This window comes from Taudactylus pleione, unplaced genomic scaffold (genome assembly GCF_031769625.1).
Source record: "Taudactylus pleione unplaced genomic scaffold, aTauple2 ptg000095l, whole genome shotgun sequence".
Classification (NCBI taxonomy): Eukaryota; Metazoa; Chordata; class Amphibia; order Anura; family Myobatrachidae; genus Taudactylus; species Taudactylus pleione.
The window spans coordinates 14,908,051-14,923,911 of NW_028284497.1; the positions used below are offsets into that span (position 1 = coordinate 14,908,051).

The 15,861-nt window shown below is 44.0% G+C and overlaps 1 protein-coding gene across 1 annotated transcript in view; it reads left to right on the top strand.

Annotated features, from left to right (window-relative positions):
• The first annotated feature begins 796 nt into the window (after nucleotides 1-796).
• Nucleotides 797-15,861, top strand: part of EFS (embryonal Fyn-associated substrate) — a 31,866-nt gene continuing 16,801 nt past the window's right edge. Inside the window, exons 1-6 of the mRNA XM_088469996.1 lie at nucleotides 797-935; nucleotides 1,271-1,360; nucleotides 10,128-10,442; nucleotides 10,534-10,647; nucleotides 10,830-11,798; nucleotides 11,974-12,054. Of these exons, the coding sequence (XP_088326122.1) occupies nucleotides 1,355-1,360; nucleotides 10,128-10,442; nucleotides 10,534-10,647; nucleotides 10,830-11,798; nucleotides 11,974-12,054 (1,485 nt within the window). The 5' untranslated portion in view covers nucleotides 797-935; nucleotides 1,271-1,354. The remainder of the gene's footprint in view (nucleotides 936-1,270; nucleotides 1,361-10,127; nucleotides 10,443-10,533; nucleotides 10,648-10,829; nucleotides 11,799-11,973; nucleotides 12,055-15,861) is intronic.

Consider the following 15,861-nt stretch of genomic DNA (forward strand, 5'->3'; position numbering starts at 1 on the left):
TGCTATGAACACAGCCTAGGAGTGTGAAAGTGTGGACCAATAAGAAGCTATTTATAATCCACCGCCTTTATACATGTATATTTATACACGTGTATGTGTGAAGATTCAGTAATATGTATATAATATATATATATGTATATGTGTGTATATATATATATATGTATGTATATGAGTATATATATATATATATATATATAAATAATCTGGGATGGTTGTATGTTAGCTCACAAATTGATGGGGGATGGGGGATAGGACCACAGAGGACCCTTGTGTGTGCAGTGTGTGACGGAGGCTGGTGCAGACTGTCCCTTCAAACAAGAGACCTTCTGTTCCCACGCAAACCAATTCCATGAGCCTGTTCGCATGCAGCAGCATCTGTATATGTGTTACATTTTATTCTCTTTGCCAGAACACTTTATTAATTGAACACATTTATGAGTAATTTGTACATATTTTTCCATGACAATCAAGTGGTTAAAACTGTGAGCAGTGCAGACGGCTGCTAATGTAAATCAAAGTAGGCAATATAAGCGTTACTCATGTCAGCATTGACTGTGGGCGGCTGCGATGATGGTCTCCGGTAAGGCAAGGGTTACACTGCTGCGCTCTGGCAGGGAAGGGGTTAGTAAGACGTGTTTGCTGAATGACTCTCCCCATCCCCCGCCCCTCTCACCCTTTCCTACTGTATGTGCACATTGTTACAGCCCTCATACAATTGTGCAGATAGGGGGCTCCTCTCGTATTTCACTACTCTCCTCCCTCCCAGCCATCTCTCCTCCCCCACTGACCCTCCCCACACTCTCTCATCCTCCCATTCTCCCCCCACCTTTGTGCTGCCTCCCTCCCCCTGCTATCCTCCCTTTCTCCCCAGCGCAGGGCTGGAGGACAAGAGAGGCATTTAGGTGACACAGGACATGTGAACTCTCACTTGTGAGGTGAGACCACCCCCACCTTTGTACCTCTGCTGCCTCCTCTATCTGTGCCTCCTTCTCTGTATCTTCCCATCTCCTAGGATCTCCCTACCTACTGCCTTCTGTGAGCTCCTAACACTGGATATTTTGCTTTATGCCTCATGACTCACCTCTGTACCTGCATGCACTTCCTCATTGTACATTACCAGCTTGGTGTTATTGGGATCACTATCTCAGATGCTATTTTCTCTCCCTAGCTGTCCCTAGCTGTGTATATGTTTCACCTACCTGTATACAAACCTACCTGTGTTCCTTCCACTGACTCATATTGTCCCTGTCTTTATGTTCCTGTGTTCCAGGTTCCTGGGTGTGTGAAGCCACTTTTGCTGTGTTAGATAAACTCCTTACTCAATGGCGTGTGAGTGACTGGCACAGAGGACGCAATGCCAGTAAGTATTTGTGCTGCCTTTCTGTAAATCATTACAATACTGCATTTATTTGTATTGGAAAACTCACTCTCTGTTTATTTCCTTGTTATTGTGTATATGTTAGCATTTCATTGCTTGGGTGGGGAGCATGGTCTCATACAAGACAATTGGAAAAGTCACATGGTGACATCATATCAATGTAATATTGGGTGTATATAGTGGAAATGGGTGGGCCATATATTGTTGGGAAGCCGTCTTCTGCAATTATTCCTCTTAATATTAGATTTTCATTATTGTTAATGTCATATTTAAAACCTAATATATTGTATTATTGCCACTATGTGTGTAGTATTGCACTAAGCATTGGCACTGCCATGCATTTTGGAATTGCTAGGTCTTTGTTTTGAATCCATGGAGGGAAAGAAACGTTATCAAAAAGTTTAGAGTCATAAATTATTTTAAGAACATATACTGTAAGTGTGGCAAGAATGATATAACTAGTTATCCAACTATATATGTACTAAGTATTGTTTTTTGGCCACAAAATTTGGATATAAGAAGTTAATGTTCTCAAACTGATTAGAATTTTGCATTTGGAATTTTGGGGAATGTGCAGTGACAATGATCGTATAGCAAGTCAGTACATAAGGAGCTTGCACTTCTGTGGCACAGCATTTTATAATGACACTGATACACTGAAGAAGCATGAGTCCAGCACTGTAGGGCTACTATGTAAATGTGATGGGGACCATTTCAATCAATATCTTGTGTTTTTGGTGTTTTTTTTCTATTTCATGTGTTGAAATGCATGAAAAGATACACAACAGACTGTGTTGTCAGCCCTTGCAAATGTATTAATTATTTACTAGTTATTTATATAGCGCACACATATTCTGCCCCAGTAGAGAATACAATCTATATTCTCAGTCACATGCACACACTAGGGTTCATTTATTACATTTTTTTTGGTGGGAGCCTATAAACCTACTGGTATATTTTTGGAGTGTGGGGGAAAACCCAAGTCCCTGTAGGAAACCCACGCAAGCACAGAGAGTATACACAGACTCCACACAGTTAGGGCAATGGTGGAAATCAAACCCAAGACGTCAGTGCTGTGGGGCAGTAATGCTAACCATTACACCAACCATGCTGCCCACCAATAATAATGTACCAGAAGTGTGAAAATTAGGTGCAGTACCGATGGACGTCATCTAGTGCTAAAATGAGAATATACTCTCTAGTATATGTGTTACTAAAAAATGTATTATTGCAGGGTGGGAGTAAATATGCATTGACCTCATGCCAATTGATTCTTTAGTTAGGATCCATGTTTTCCCTTGAAGAGAAACTTTCCTGTTTCAGGGTAGTGGCGAATTGGCGCTTTTCCAGCTTCAGGAGCGCTCATATTTAATCATTTCTGTTGTAGCTGGGAAAGCGCGGCGCATTTATCGCTCACATTTTCTGACCTGTGCAGTGAAGTCTGTACAATTATAATGGATTTCAGTAGAACGGAAGTTTTATTGAACTCTTTGGACACTTGTGTCTGTGTTTGAAACACGTCTGGAGAGACTAAAGTGCTCATAAGACTTCCTCCTCGTATTCCTCCATAGAAACAAATGACTTTCCATTTACTAGACACCACCCTTACCCTGCTATTCCACTGATCAGGACTATATGCTGTAAAATCAGGAGTCTGCACTGTATGATATTGTATGAATTGGTTATTTGAATATCCAGATTAAATAGTTGGGTCTGGAGCACAATGATTTCACAGAAGTGTCTGGTCACTAATGTGTGAAAGTAATTTTAGCTCAATGTCATGGTGGCAGGAATTTGTGGCATGTGAGTAATTGTGGGGTAGAGTCAGTCTGGTAATAGTGAACGTTGGGTTTACAGTAAAATGGACGGACAGCTAGCACTGCGGCTCTTGTGTTTTCCTGGGACAATCACAGTTTTTGTCACTGGGAAACTATAACTTGTAACATAACTTGTAACAATGTACTAGAATTTTGCATTATTATTATTATCATTTATTTATATGGCGCCACAAGTGTTCTGCAGCGCCTTACACAGTACATAAACAAACAGGGGACCAGTGACTTACAGTACAGAACAATACAATGCAGGACAGGGACATGGATAATATACATTGCTACATTAGCAACCATAACACCCACATAAGCATATGAGCGCTGTTTAGAAAGAAATATATATTTATGTGAATATAATAACATTTTATATATTAAACAAAATGTTTTCTAAAATAAGAAGCTGCTGGAATCTGGGAGACACACAACTGAAACTCCCTATAATTGCTTAAACCAAGATAACATGAATTATATTTATAGCAGCGTTGTATTCTGTATGCTGTTACATACAGCACAGGTATAATTCATGTTATCTCCATTTCTACAAATGTCTTAATATTGGAGGAAACAGGAGACTGTTTGCTGCCCTCTTCCTATTCATATAAAAGCACTGGTACATTGATTTGTGCACAGTTGGATATAAATAAATTGTAGTTACTAGGGGTAGCTTACAGTATCCTATGCCAAGATGCAGCTGGTGCAGCAGCAGAGATTTGGTTACTTGGAATGTAAAGTATGTGTAACTACAGTGGTGTAAGAGAGTGGGGCTACATGATAGCATCATAATTAGCATTACTGCCTTTCAGCAAATAGGGCATTTGCTTCAATTACTACCAGAATGTTCTATACATGGAGTTTCCATGTTTTACACAAGTTTGTGTGTGCTTTGGTTTCTTCCCATACTCCAAAGATGTAGCTAATTGGTTCCCGACTATAGTTGATTAAGACCTCATGGGCAACATACTAGTTTGGACCCCTTTCCCCATTCCTTTTATCAAAAAAGGAAAATGTGGAAACAGGTTAGGGCAGTGGTTCCCAAACTGTGTGCCGTGGCACCCTGGGGTGCCTCGGGACACTTGTAGGGGTGCCTCAGGTTGGTGGTCTAGCACCAAATCAAATTATTTATAGTCAATGTAATGTAAATATGTGGACAAACAGAAGTGCAAACCTGTCCACCTAACTGAACATAACATAACTGAACCTAAGGATGACAGGTAAGCACAATTTACTTAATAATTTTGTTCCCTGTATTTCTCAATAGCAAACTTTTGGCTTAGGGGAGCCATGAAAACAATGCTGATACTCTAAGGCGCCGTGATTCAAAAAAAGTTTTGTGAACCACTGGCTAGGGTATTATGGGCCCCTCAGTGACCTCTGGGCCCTAGGCAAGTGTGTAAGTTGCCAAGTGGATGATCCTGGTCTGGTTCTTTTGAATAGATTGAATCTGGTCAGTGGCATCACAAGGCGGGTGCGGGGGTGCGGGCCGCACCCGGGTCTCACCCGCCGAGGGGTGACACCAAGGTTCAGACTGACACTCCAACATAGTGACAGGAGCCGGGTGCTGCACTGTAGTATGAGGTGCAGCAACCGGCTCCTGACACTGTGAGGGAGCCGGCACTGCAACACAAGCAGCCTGCACCCCCCTCCCCCCCAGTAATATTAAAAACGGGACCACGTTGGATCGGGCTGCGAGGCCACGCCCCTTCCCGCAAGGCCACGCTCATTTGTGCGAGGCCACGCCCCCTTTTCAGGCTGCGCTCAAAACTTCCCTCCCCGCATCGGGTGACACCACGGGGAGGGACGCCACTGAATCTGGTCTCTGGTATGTGTGCTCGTCTGTAGGGAATATGAAAAGGTAATCTGTACTGGGGCAAGGATAATCTGTACTGGGGCAAGGACTGCATTGTCTGATTGTACAGCTCTGCGTTATATAATGATGAGACTGGAAAAAGGATAATATTAGTGCAAGTCCGTCCAAGTTGTGGCCCAGTATCAGAGTGGAGTTTTCAATGCTTATTTGTTTTGCTTCTACATGTCCGTTAATCAATCTCTATGTAACTGATTTATATTACATTGTGGGTCAGCATGAAAGGCTGAAGCTGTACAATCTGTTGGGCCTGACTTATCTCTCTGGCATGGGATGCATTTCACTCTGTACTAAGTGCATCCACCCAGCCTATTCTTGGAAGTTGTTGCATTATTCAACCCTGGAGTTAGCAATTATGGTTTTCTCTACAGTTAATGTTGTAATGTAGTATAAAGAGAGTGCTCTCCAAGATTACCCAAGGTGTTCATTGGCCAAATCATTCATATTGGGGGAAGAGACAATGACATATTTAACAACATTTCAAATGGTCACAGAGGGACCCTTGAGGTTCACTATAGACAGCAAGACTTTATTATGTACCTGCATACCTTCAGATGCACATACAATACTGATTCAAATTAAACATTATTATTCATATTTTGGTATTGGAAACAATGGAATCATTTATTTATACTGATTTATGCATCAGACTTAAGGTTCGTATCCACTAGCACAGTGTTGGCTAACCTTGACACTCCAGCTGTTGTGGAACTATATATCCCAGCATGCCCTGCCACAGTTTTAGCATGCCTTAATAGCAAAACTGTAGCAGTGCATGCTGGGTTATGTAGTTCCATAACAGCTGGAGTGTCAAGGTTAGCCAACACTGCACTAGCAGATAGTGAAACGACAGTACGAGTACGATTACAATATTGTAATCGTACAGTCGTATCTCATCCCCTGTAGTACCTACACTGAACGATATGTCGCTGAGTGCAGGCACCCTCCCTCATCCCAGAACATGCCCAACCTGTCGTTATCGGCAGAATGACCGGCATGTTCAGGCGATGATTGATGTCGAAAACGACCAGCGGGAGCACGCATCGCTGGTTGTTTCCGACATGTTCATGCCCTATTTGTGAACGATTAATAAGCGATTGAACAATAACGATGTCGTTATCGTTCAATCGCTCATTTTAATCGCCTAGTGGATACGCGGCTTTACAGTAGGGATGATTTGGAAGGGAAAAGGGGAAGAAGCATTCAGATGTAAAAGAGGAACTACTAGTGGAAAATATGCAGTGACTCAGTAAAGGGAGTCTTATGCAGGTACATCTAATATAATGTGTTATATGTACCAAAATGACAATGCTTATTAATAGGAGTAATCACTTTTATCTGAATGTATATTTTTTATTGTGTAACTGAGAAATATAAAATGTTTCCCCCTTTTGTAAAAATACTTAAGACAGCTCTGGTTGTTCTTGCTGGCCATGGAATGACCGAGGGCCTGTGGTGTTCACTCTAGGTCTGGCGCCAGGCAGGGTGCCGGACCTAGAGAAAGGGCGTGGCCAGGAAAACCTTTTCATCACTCTTGGGGGCATGCCCGGCTACCCCAAAGCTCTCCCTTTCTCTGTGAATAGATGCTGGGAACATGCGCCCGGCATCTATTCATCGGCGGAGAACGCTACACCGCAGTTTTCCCCACCCGTGGGACACTGCTGCCCGCGGGTGGGGCCACCACCCGCAGGCTGTTTTAGCAGGGCGCCGCTAAAAGGTGCAGGGCGCATTCTGCCCCCTTGAAATCGGGCAGGGCGTGGCGCCCCGCTAAAACAGCCTAGCATGAACGCTAGGCTTGACTCAGATCCGCACGCAATGCCGATATTTTCGCAGATTGAGTGATTGTTTGACATTGCACATGCGTTTAAGTCACACTGCACACACACAGCGATTGAATTGCGATTACACGCACACAGATAATTTACTCGCAAAGTGAGTGAACGGTAGTAAGGGTTTGGAGGTAACGGAGGGGGGGTTTAAAAAAACACAGGCGTGTTGGACCATTTTAACACTGTTTTCAGTGTGCATAAATTAGCCACTGCGTCACTGCTGGCAGCAGGAGAGCCCTTTGCGTGTCTGGTGACCTGCCGTGTATGCAACACGTTAGACTTACTCAGAAGACTGATGGCTAACTGATCTGCGTTAAATGTTTTTGGTTTTGTTATATCGGATATGAGATTCTTTCAGTGGGCGTCTCTAAGCACTGGACAGCGAGTGAGTCATTATCATATTTCGCAATTGTGATCCATGGGAGATCGCAGTTGCGATTGCATTAGCGTACTTCTCTGAATCAGTCTATGTCTAATTTGGCTACACATAGATTGTTGCTCAGCAATCAGACAGACTCCACCATTTTCCATGGTGCGGTGAGCCAGTGTTATACTTGAAGAGGTGTTGATGCCGGGGGATGGTGCAGAGTCCCTGTTTTGTATGGCAGAGTTAGTGCAGCAGGAGCTACAAACTCAGGATGATGACATGAGAGGAGAATGAAACAATTAGATCTGCTGTTGATCTAATTTTCTATCTGTGTGAGAGATGTCTGAGCAGCTCTTGAACCGGTTTATACTGGGCAATGACTTGGACACAGTGCTCCCTTTTTCTCTTTATTCTGTATCAGAGATGATGTCACCGCCACATGTTCTGTTCCCTTAAAGAGACAGAGGCCTACAGCATTATGGGCGAGAGACATGGCAGGGTGAGGAGAAGGTGATCTTATGAAATACTGATAGCATTAACCTTCAGAAACAAGTAAATGACAGCTGTCTGTCTGCAAGTATAGCAGCGAGCCTCCTCAGTGATGCAGTACACGGCTGTCTGCCCCTGGGCTAGCATGCATAGCTTTGTGCATTGTAGAGTTGGTATTACTATGTATGGACTGAAGCTCTGCTTCACAGTGAATATCTGTATGTTGAAGTATATCTGTCCTGTCTGAATTATGAGTATCTCACATTTCTGCTGTATTACGGAGCATCTGGGTGAGTCTTTTTCTATGGTTTCCTAAAAACAGAAGTGACCTTATTTCTGGGTTAGACTATTTTATTTATTTATTTTATTGGACTTTCAGTATTTCTCTCCAACATGTTCTGGATTAAGATGCCAGTTTCTTACTTCGATTACATTTTGATTTGAAGCTATACTAACTTTTGGGAATGTTTATTGTGCAGTGTTAATTTATGAACTGTTGTTGCTGGATTAAATTGTCTTCCATTTTTTGGTGTGGCTGTGTTTTACTAGATTCATTTACACTACACATTTAAGGGCTGCCAGTCACTGACTGTGGTGTGTCTGTAGCTTGAGCTGGCAAGATACTGACTAATCCCCCCATCTTACGCTTGGCTAATCAATGAACTCCCTGTCACCCAGTTAGCATTATTATAGTATTTTTTTATTTTATGTTTTCAATGATACTATGTGCCTCTTTGTATTTATAGTTGTGGCATGAGTAAAAGGTTGCAAATCATTTGAATAAAATATAGTATGCATGTGTGCAAACAGTAAAAAAAGATTTTAGCTCAGAGATTGTTTAATTGTCAACATGTTCTTATTATTAAAATTAGCAATGTCAATAGCAGCAGTGTACGGGATGTAGTCAGCATCCCGGTGCACAGGATGCCGACGGTCTAAATACCTGCGCCGGAATCCCGACGGCGTCAGGATCCCTGCTCCAGTATCCTGACCACCGGCATCCTGAAGGTAAGTATCGGGACAAGGGGAGCGTTAGGTTTAGGGTTAGGAACTAAGGGTGAGGGTTAGGTACTAAGGGGGAGGGTTAGGCACTTAGAGGGGAGGGGAGGGGGAGGTTTACGTTTAGGCACTAGGGGAGAGGTTAGGTTTAGGCACTGGGAGGGAGGGTTAGGGTGGGGTTAGTAGTAGTATACTTACCTACGAGTGTAGGGATTCTGAATGTCGGGATGCCGCTGTCAGTATTCTGACCGGCGGCATCCCTACTGCCAGGAACCCATAGCCAACCCGCAGTATACAACTATAGTACTATATCGTTTTTTGTTTTTTTTCTATGATGTCCTTATAATGATTTGTTGTACTATTCTAATTTTCTCATGTATGGCAATTATTACATATGTAAATAGCACCTATTGGTTCCTATCTTTGCTGTTTGGATAATGCTATACACCATTTGCACTATTGTACAACTATTGTGATCATTGCTTTCCTTTTTTTTTATGAACGTTTGTATTATTGTTCATTGCGATGTCTGTAAATGTGACACCTGACGCTTCAATAAAAAATTTGTTTAAAAAAAAAAATGTCAATAAGAAACACAGGCAATGTTATAAAAAAAGTATAATGTGGACTCCCAGCACCTCAAATGTGTTAAACACACTGTAGTGCCCCCACTTCATATTATGCCACACAGAAACCCCAGTTCACATATGCCACAGTGCCCCCCACAATGGTGATGTAGCTATGTGTGAAGACCCCCATTTTGTGGGGGCCCTTGGGTGACCGTCCTATTAATCCGGGTCTCTGTGTGTGTAAATTTCCATAGGCCACCTCCATAGTGCCAGAATCTTTATGATATTTGCACATGTTCCATATTTCTAGCAAAATCCTAAGAAATATGGCAACAGGTCCAAATATCTGGTGATATCTTCAGAAATATGGCACTGGCGCCATATTTCTGAAGAAATCACCATAATAATGGCGCCTATTGTGAGTAATTGCAATGGATGCAGGATTTGTGGTTTGTGCCCCCTTGACTCAGGGCCTTGTGGGCACCGCATACCCTGTACCTAATATAGGTACAAGGCTGGAGCAGAATGAAATATGAATGACATTGCTGTTTATATGCGTTGTTCTGGGAAGCAATTGTCACTTGTACACCTAATTTTTAATCAGCTTCCTAAAACATTCTTGGTGTGTTTGTGTTACGGTTGATGTCGACTGTGACTATCTTGGGGTGTTGTGAATTCATGTCTGTTGTTTTGTGATTGTAGTAAATTAGAATCTCTGTCATTCAGTTAGAACATAACCAGTTGGTCACATGATTATGGCTCCTCTGTCTGAACAAGCTTTATTTTTATTTTCCCTCAAGGCGCAGCTGGCACAAGCTTTGTATGATAATGCAGCAGAGAGCCCTGAAGAGCTTAGCTTTCGCAAAGGTGACATAATGTTGGTCCTGGAACGAGATGCTCCTTCCCTCGGTGGATGGTGGCATTGTTCTCTTAGGGGAAAACAAGGAATTGCACCTGGAAATCGATTACAACTTCTACCAGAGACAGACTCGCAGGAAAATGAATACCAGGCACCACGTCTACTTGGGGCTGCCATTGTGACCTCAAAGTCACAAAACCCAGATGAGAAGCTGGAAAATGTTAAGGATAAGCCACCAATTCACTCATGTGCTGAGGTGAGACAAAGACAATGCAAAGTCATAGACACGTAGACAGGGTAATATGGCAAGTGATGCTTTAAAAAACTCATGATTGCCTTCTTTTTAGGTATATCAGGTACCGCCTATTGCACGCCTCTGCATTTCTCCACCTACCACATCTCAGGATGACATCTACAACTCTCCACGTCAGATTGAAACATCTAAACCCTGCCCACAGGAGGTGAGGTCACTTGAATATTTCAGGTATAAATTAATAATTAGTGGTTTATAATGTGATGATGTTCCCATATTTTTATGCATAGGTTGCATGCTGAGCTTTATTTCTGCAACTTTCATAAACTATTTTTTATTCAGTATGAACTAAACAGTGTAATTTTTCAATCCTCTGCCCATGTCCTGCAGGTTTATGACATGCCATCCACATTGCTAAGGGATGCACAGTCTATATCTGATACATATGACAGTCCAGTGTTGCGAGTGAAAAAAGTTTCTGCCCCCCCACCTGAGGAGATTGCAGAAGATATATATGATGTGCCACCAACGTTCCATAATGTGGCGGTGGAGGAGATTGAGGAAGATGAAGGGATTTATTCCATGCCTTCTAACCTAAAACGGGTGTCAGGACTTCACAATTTGTATGAAGCACCTGAAGATATTCTTAGTTGTGGTAATCTACCGGAAACTCTTGAACCACCTCTGACCCACCGTCTTTCAATATCCAGTACTGGCAGTGCTCGATCTGCAGATTCTGGAGGAAGTCGGGAGTCCAGTCTGCCATCCCTCCTGTCTAGGGATCCTCGTAATGATGGTCTTTGTACCATGGAAGCATTAAGAATGTTGCACCAGGAACTGCAAAGGACGATAGGGGATGGGTTAGAGGAAGGTGCAAGAAGAGGATGCTTAGAAAATCAAAGAACAGTTCAGGGCCTGGAAGCCCTGAAGGACTTTGTGGGCTTGGCACAGGTTGTTCTTCTTTACTCTTGCCAAGCCTCAGATCCTTCACTGCATCGGGAACTCTCAGGACACCTAGAACAACTGGAACATGCTTTACAGGCACTACAGGAGGAAAGTACTGCAATATCATTGGTAAATTTAATTCAAGAGCAGAGTGGGTATATTGTAGCACTGGTAAGTACCAATGCTGGCCTTCTTTTCCCACGACCACGACTTTCTTCCAGTGAAAGCCTTTCCCGTCGTCCACTACCTGCAATACCAATCGCCTCCCCTGCTTCACACCGTAAGGGCAGCATTCAGGACCGTCCACTGCCCCCACCACCTATCATGCATCAATCTTCTGGTGATCCTGGGGAGGATGTTCACTGTGAATATGAAAGGATTCAATGCAGAGACAATCACTATGTTCATCTACAGGTGAGAGACCCTTTTAGACAAGCATTCTCCTGCATTATTCACTGCATGCCTTGGGTCTTATGCTTCATCAACATATTGAAACCGTTATTTCAGCAATTTCTTTGTTGAAATAGTGGCTTACTTCTACTATGAAGACTGGCCATAACATACCCAGTACTTTTACTTTTTTTTCTAGGGTACTGTCATTGCTCATTCAGCACCAAAATCCAAAGACCGACAGACAGACATCGAACAGAGCCATTCAGAGGAGAGAAAGGTAAGAGATTTGCAAAGTTGTTGCTATTTATTTGTATTCTGGAAACATTGACAATTCTTCTTATGTCTGTCTTTGGGTGCCTGTTCCTCACATAAGGATAAATATCACATCGAGGATTGAACCAGTCACTAGTTAATTGAACCAGTCACTGATTAATTTGCTCTTGGTAGGTAAGAAAACATGGGATCTAATTTAGAGTGTGCATATTTATATTGCATTTTGTGTAAACCTTGTGCCTTTCTTTTGAGTTGCACTTATAACACTTTATCAGAGAGCAAACACAGGGCCTGATTCAGACCCGCTCACAAGCGCTTTTTATCTCTCGCTCCGTGGCTCACTACAAAAGGGGCAGCTGTCGATGATGATCGATAGCTCGTGGTGGGTGGGTGGCTTTACAAACGGAGGCGTTTCCAAGCGAATGCCTGCCGTTTGTGGGCAGCCCCACTGACATCACCAGTGATGTCAGTGAGAGAGCTTCCGGCTCTATTAGAGCCAGAAGCTCTCTGGGGCTTGCGGCCACGAGACTCTAACACAAGGGTCTCGTCGCAAGCCTGATGGTCGCGATAGTCTTGACCATCGCGACCATCATCCTGGCCGCTCGCAATTGCTGTGGGTGGTCACCCACAGCTATCGAGTGGCCAGAAGGCCGCACAAAAAAAAAACGCCCAGATTCAGAGCGAGCGCTCTTTCAGAGCGTCTGTCTCTGAATCAGGGCCACAGTACAGTAAGGGCGTGCAGAAAATATGTAGCGTATACCGCTTTGAGATGGTTTCTACTTTAGGTTACATGTATCTTTTAGGTACACCTCCTAAAATCTGCCTGTATCTTCGCATGTACAAAATACAGGTGTGAGTGTATAATGATAACTTTATCTTTTGTCAGATTGTATATTTGCTTTCTATTCTAGGTATGTAAAATTCAAAACTTTACGTACAACTCCAAAGTGCATATTTATTATAATGTGCATTTTAAGTATGTGATAAATATTTTACACCTAAACTGTCATCGTGAAAATGTTAATTTTCACGTACATATAGTTAGGAGCGTTTACCGGAAGATGATAAAAGCCTGTGGAGGAAGCAGAGTGATAGCTTACACTATCACTCTGCTACAGGTACTCTGTGCATACTGCGCATACATGGTCGTCTGCTGGCACATGCGTCAGTGAGAGGACATTGAGATCCCTCTCCGAACACTTCTCTGATACAGTAGTCCATAGGCTACAATAGCCTAACCGATGGCATTAGCTACTGGGGCCATGCTCCGGAATGCTTTGCACAGCAGCCCCCGTAGAAACCTTTGGGGGCTACGTTTGCTGTCAGAAATGGTTAAATCCCAGGGATCCTTAACATATGCTGCAAATATTAGTTGATACATAGCTCCCTAAATGAGGTACTTAGGATTAATCGTCTAATCAGCCAATCATATGGCAGCTACTCAATGCATATGTGGTCAAGAGGTACAGTTGATGTTTCAATCAAACATCAGAATGGGGAAGAAATGTGATTTTGACTGTTGTTTGTGTTAGACGGGATGGTCAGGGGCGCCGAGAGGGCGGGGGTAGCGGGTACAGATTACCGGGTCCAGCGCCGCTCCCCCTCCCTCACAGCAGCCCAGCACACAGCGTGTGCTGAGCTGCAGTGGAGACTGCTAGTGGCTGCTGAGCAGCAGCCACAGCAGTCCCCTATGCCTGTGGGGGGGAGCGATCACACTGATCGCGCCCCCCCTGGCTTTGAGCAGGGCTGAGGGGGCCCAGAGCGCCGCGCAAATCTTTATTTTTATTTTTTTCCCCGGGAAGGGGGCGTGGTCACGCCTCCAGCGATTAGGCCACGCACCCTATTACCTGGGCCCGCCGCGGCTCTCACTGGGCCTGGGGATGATTACAGTATCTCAGAAACTGCTAATCTGATGCAATTCTCAAACTCAACAGTCTTTAGAGATTACAAAGATTGGTGTGCAAAAACAAGAGATGAGCAGCAGTTTTGGTGGGCAAGATTGTTTCAAGCTGACTGGAAGGTCACAGTAACTCAAATAACCATGATTACACCACTGTTATTAGTGTTCTCTCTAGGTCCATTCCTGTCAAGCTAAGGATAGGGCACTGATGCTACAATGTGCAAAGGCTCACCAAAACTGACAGCTGATTGGTAAAATGTCACCTGATCTGATGAATTTACATGTCTGTTGTGACATGCAGATGGTAGGGTGAGAATTTGGTGTAAACAACATGAATCCATGGATCCAGGCTACTTTGTGTCAATGGCTCAGGCTGGTAGTGGTGTCAGAGGCATAATTACAGAACACAATGAAAGGCGGGCGCCTCCGGGGGCCAGCCATGAAAGGGGCTCACTGACCTCCTCCATTGCTACTGGTTATACTTTATGCCCCCCAGAGCAGGAATAAGCAGGGAGCCCAGAGTGAATGTGCCTCGGTCCTCCCTCTCCCTGAGGCCCCACCCTGGAGTCCGGTATCTAGGGACAGATCTCCAGAAAGGTAGCCACATCAATGTACATAAAGGGGAGGGGCAGAGTCTGGAGTACATGGTCCCTCCCTACTTTGTTGGTTATTCCCCCCTCAGACATGTGGTACCTGCTTCCTCTGCTGTTGCCGTGAGAACAGCAAAGAGCAAGAATGGAAGACCCTGATCAGCAACAAGTCTTGTTTGTGTGCTGGGGTGTTGGTAGTTAATTTGGGAAGCAGTGTATGTCTAAGTGCTGCTGCTAGGGTGTTGGGACGGCATTGAATGCAGGGATGGAGAGTGCATGGGTTCTGCTGGGGTGTTAGCAGTGAAAGCAGGGGAGAGAATGTGTGTCTGGGTGCTGCCAGGGTGTTAGTAGTGAATACAGGGGAAGAGGGTGTGTGGTTGGGTGTTGTTGGGGTGTTGGCAGTGAATGCAGAGGGAGGAGGGTGTGTGTCTAGGTGCTGGAAAAGAATGTGGAGGGTAGAGTGAGGTGAGAGTGTATTTGGGCGTGGAGAGTGTGACTGGGTGCTGCTGGGGTGATTGCAGTGACTGCAGGGGGAGGAGAGTGTGTGACTGGGTGCTGCTGGGGTGTTGGTAATGAATGTGTTCTAGGTGGAGAGTGTATGAGTGCTGCTGGGACTCATACACTCTGGGGTGTTGGTAGTGAATGCGAGCAGACAGGGACACTAACAACTATCTTGCCCCCTGGCTACTGGTATGAACTTACACCCCTGATGTGGTGTAATGGTGTATGGAATGATTTTTTGCCACACATTAGGCCCTGTAATACTAATTGAGCTTTGTTTTAATGCCACAGTCTGAGCATTGTTGCTGACCTTCATGGCCTCAGTTTACCCAGCTTCTAATGGCTACTTCCAGCATGATAATTTGATACATCCTAAAACTCAATATGGACCAGAGCCTCTAAGTCAGTGGTTCCCAAACTTTTTTGAATCACCGTGCCCTAGAGCACAGGTTCTCAAACTCGGTCCTCAGGACCCCAAACGGTGCACGTTTTCCTGGTCTCCTCACAGAATCACAGGTGAAATAATTAGCTCCACCTGTGGATCTTTTAAAATGTGTCAGTGACTAATGAGTACACCTGTGCACCTGTTGGGTTACCTGCAAAACATGACCTGTGTCGGGTCCTGAGGACCGAGTTTGAGAACCTCTGCCCTAGACTATCAGCATTTTTTGCATAGCACCCATAGGTGCAAAGTTTCTCATTCAGAAATTCAGAAAATATTATGGAAATTGTGCTTACATGTCATACTTCAGTTCAGTTATGTGGTGGTGGACAGGGTTGCGATTCTGTTTGTCCATGTATATTATGATTGGCAGCCATC